Below are 4302 nucleotides of genomic sequence, written 5' to 3'. Positions count from 1 at the left end.
TTTCTCTCTATTTCAAAAACACGTGTTTTCTCCCTACCTTTTTACTATTAGACACGTTTGCTTTTTCATTCACATTCCTAAATCTCTTCTCTCTCTATCTCTCTCTCTCTCTCTCTCTCTCTCTCTCTCTATATATATATATATATATATATATATATATATATATATATATATATATATATATACCCCTCTATCTCTCTTTCGTTCATGTAATCTGTATTTTTTTCTATCTCCTACCCCCTAAATATCTTTTCTTCATCAACTATCTCTCTTTCCTTCTCCCTCGCTCTGGTTTCTACTCTCTCAGTCACACACACACACACACACACACACACACACACACACACACACACACACACACACACACACACACTATTACTCTCTCCATCTGTTTATCACTCGTTCTTCTTTCACTATCCACCTCTATTTCAACCTCCCCCCTTTTCACTCTCTAAATATCTATGTCGCTTCTCTCAGCTTCTCTCTAACTTTCTGTATCTCTAGCTTTCTCTTGCCATTTTCCTCTCCCTATATAACATACAAACCCCTCCCTCTCTCTCTCTCTCTATCTCTATCTCTCTCTATCTCTCTCTCTCTCTCTCTCTCTCTCTCTCTCTCTCTCTCTCTCTCTATCCGGTAGTCTCTCATTCCTTCATTCACTCTGTATCTCCTGAACTCTCTCACTCTCACTGTTCGATTCCTGTCGGCCTCTCACCATTCCTCCCGGCTCTAGAGAAAGCGAGAGAGAGAGAGAGAGAGAGAGAGAGAGAGTCAGAGCGAGCTAGCGAGATAACTAGAGAGAGAGAGAGAGTGTGTGTGAGCGAGCGAACTACTCTTCCTGCATTCGTACAATGTCTATAGTTTATCGCGAGCGAATCGTGCCCACACCGATCAGCACGGCGAAGTGGCCCAATGTAGAAGGGCTTCGCAAAAGCTGCAACAGTGCCGTCTAACAGCTATAGATGACACTGCCCCTGACGTCTAAACAAGGTCGAGTGGATGCCTTCGAACACAGTGCGGAGTTTGTGAGTAGGTTTTACATGGCACCTCATATCTGGACTAACAGCGGGTTGAACGTAGAGCTTTCAAAATATTCAGAATGCGTTACCCTATGACAACTGTTGGAAGGGCATTGTTTCTGGTCGTGTTGCTAAATGCCCAGTTGAATCTGCAAGGTAAGTCATGTTGCCGCCGCCGGCGCCGGCGCACCGCACAAGCGGGAGGAAAGGGGACGGCGAGAATCGGCCGCCCCCTCCTCCACTCTTCGCATCATGATCTGCACGCACTGGCACATGCATCTACACAAACATACACACACACGCGCGCGCACACGAACAAACTATGACACTTGTTAATTGTTTATATTCTTGTATGTGTATATATATATATATATGTGTGTGTGTGTGTGTGTGTGTGTGTAAAAATTTATATATTATATTTAGCATATATATGTGTGTGTGTGTGTGTGTGTGTGTGTGTGTGTGTGTGTGTGTGTGTGTGTGTGTGTGTGTGTGCAGAGAAACTAGAAAAAGGTGAAACCTGTATTCTAGGATGTATGTATATATATATATATATATATATATATATATATATATATATATATATATATATATATATATACATATATATATATAGAGAGAGAGAGAGAGAGAAAGAGAGAGAGAAACAGAGAGTGGGAGACAGAGAGACAGAGAGAGAAAGAGCGGAGCACAGACAGAGGTAGACAACTATATAGATTAAAAAAAAAATAAGTATTAATGATTCTTATGTTTCTTTGTATATATATATATATATGTGTGTGTGTGTGTGTGTGTGTGTGTGTGTGTGTGTGTATTAATTGCTGTAAAATAAAAATAAAAATGTAATTTCACAATGTAGTTCAGCAATTTATTTTTTTACGTTTACATAGCGTCTTTCTCAAATTCTACCCTTCTTTCTCTCTATCTATGGCTCCTTTCTTTCTCTCTCTCTCTCTCTCTCTCTCTCTCTCTTTCTCTCTCTCTATATATACACATACATATACAAACAGACTCACATATATATATATATATATATATATATAATCGTGTAAAATATAAAAAATATATATATGCGCCTGTGCCTTTGTAAAACATATATATATATATATATATATATATATATATATATATATACATGTATATATGTGAATCTGAATGCATTTCTAAAAAGAGTGTGTTATAGAATTCTATGTGTATTTGTATAAAGTGCATCGAAGCTTTGAATATAACTGCGCTTTTTAAGATCAAGTAAAGAATGAGCGCGCACATTCAACAGCTTTGAGCCAAACGATATGATAATTTATATAGTTATATTTAAAAGCTCATACGCACTTATAATCTCGTACACACACACTTATACCTATGTATATGTATTTATATATATATATATATATATGTGTGTGTCTGTGTGTCTGTGTGTGTGTATGTCTGTAAGAGAAACAAATCAAATAAGAATATCTCATGTTCACACCTGTTCTCGTCAAGTATCTTACATTCCACAGAAAATAATTATTCATTATTATACATATATATATATATATATATATATATATATCCATATATATATATATATATATATATATATATATCCATATATATATATCCATATATATATATATATCCATATATATATAATTACATCTGGGATTTTTTGTGTGTATATTAATATACATACATACATATATATATATATATATATATATATATATATATATATATATATATATATATATGCATATATATACATATATGTATGTATATATAATTATGTTGGTCAATTTTTGTGGTTATGCTCATTCATTAATTTTCAATTAATTTAATTTTTACATTTACTAAAATAACTGCACCTACACGCACGTACACAAATCACTATATATCTATATATATGTCAACACACATACCCACACACACACACACACACACATATATATGTGTGTGTGTGCGTGTGTGTATACATGTACATATTCGTACTAAGCACATTATACAAAACTGTACTTCATCTTTGACATTTACGTCGGACACATATCATATTAGCACACAATACCCAGACACACAAACATCTACGTAGTTGATGCATTGTTTTATATGGTTCTGAGAATTACACATACTGATTTTTTTTCTCTTAAATGAGGGTATAAAAATAACTATTCTAAAAATGATTTTTAATATTTTTGTTAAATATGATATGTGGTATTAATACTAGACTGATTATCACTACGATTAATATTATGCTTGTTATCATTAATTTTTTTCATTGATAGTTTGCTATGAGCATATATATATATATATATATATATATATATATATATATATACATATATATATTATATATATTTATATATATATATATATATTATTGAAATAGATTATTAATATTTCTATCATCAAATATTGCGTTATTATAATATGATTTTTATTTTAATTATTGAAAAAAATTTTACTACTCAAAGATACGGTATTTTCTGCTTACTTGTCACTATTAAATGGCAGGTTAAATGACGTTCTTGTTAAATCTATTTCTAATCAGAAATCAATATTTGAATCAGTGCCAGCAGAAATACATGGAAAAGACTAAAGTCATTTGTCTCTCTTCAGTCTATAAAATATACATCAACTACTACCTATATTAGCATATAATCGCGTAATTATGACTATAGATTGAATTAAAATAATGATTAGAAAAAAACATTTTGCAATAGTGTGATTGCCCATCGACAATTCCGATTTCATAATAAAAACAAAAAAAAACAAAACAAATAAAACGACCAAATTTGATATCTTTAGTATTAACGGACTGTGTTTTCACATACGTCTGTCTAACAACCAGAATTGATGGACAGTATAAACAAAGTTAAATTTTTATTTGAAATAAAACATATACTAAAACCACATTATAAAAACCACACTCACACACTCACACACACTCACACACACACACACACACACATATATATACATACATATATATATATATATATATATATATATATATATATATATATATATATATATATATATACAGTAAGATATAATATATATATGGCGATTAAGCTACTGAATATTCCACGTTTCATCCACTCTAGGACTCTAGAGTGGATGAAACGCGGAATATTCAGTGTAGCTTAATCGCCATATATATTTTATAACGTACTAACTAGCTCTACCTACGTATTGAGCAATTTTGAAGTAAATACTTTAAGTTTACGCATAAATTTAGACTTTCGTATATTAATTTTATGTGAGTAAATGAAGTATATATATATATATATATATACGGCCTAAT

The 4302-nt window shown here is 31.7% G+C and overlaps 1 protein-coding gene across 4 annotated transcripts in view; it reads left to right on the top strand.

Moving 5' to 3' along the window:
* Positions 1 to 588: 588 nt before the first annotated feature.
* LOC145252815 (neuronal acetylcholine receptor subunit alpha-10-like) overlaps positions 589 to 4302 on the top strand; it is a 979766-nt gene continuing 976052 nt past the window's right edge. The window contains exon 1 of one of the 4 annotated variants that reach the window (XM_080112788.1): positions 589 to 1175. In XM_080112788.1, the coding sequence (XP_079968914.1) occupies positions 1100 to 1175 (76 nt within the window). In that variant the 5' untranslated portion in view covers positions 589 to 1099. The remainder of the gene's footprint in view (positions 1176 to 4302) is intronic. The other 3 variants (XM_080112784.1, XM_080112787.1, XM_080112785.1) reach the window with 3 other exon arrangements.

This window comes from Euprymna scolopes, chromosome 29 (genome assembly GCF_053919585.1).
Source record: "Euprymna scolopes isolate OS-2025 chromosome 29, ASM5391958v1, whole genome shotgun sequence".
NCBI classification, from domain to species: Eukaryota; Metazoa; Mollusca; class Cephalopoda; order Sepiida; family Sepiolidae; genus Euprymna; species Euprymna scolopes.
The sequence above is the reverse complement of the archived record's forward strand: the minus strand, read 5'-3'. Positions and strand labels throughout refer to the sequence as shown.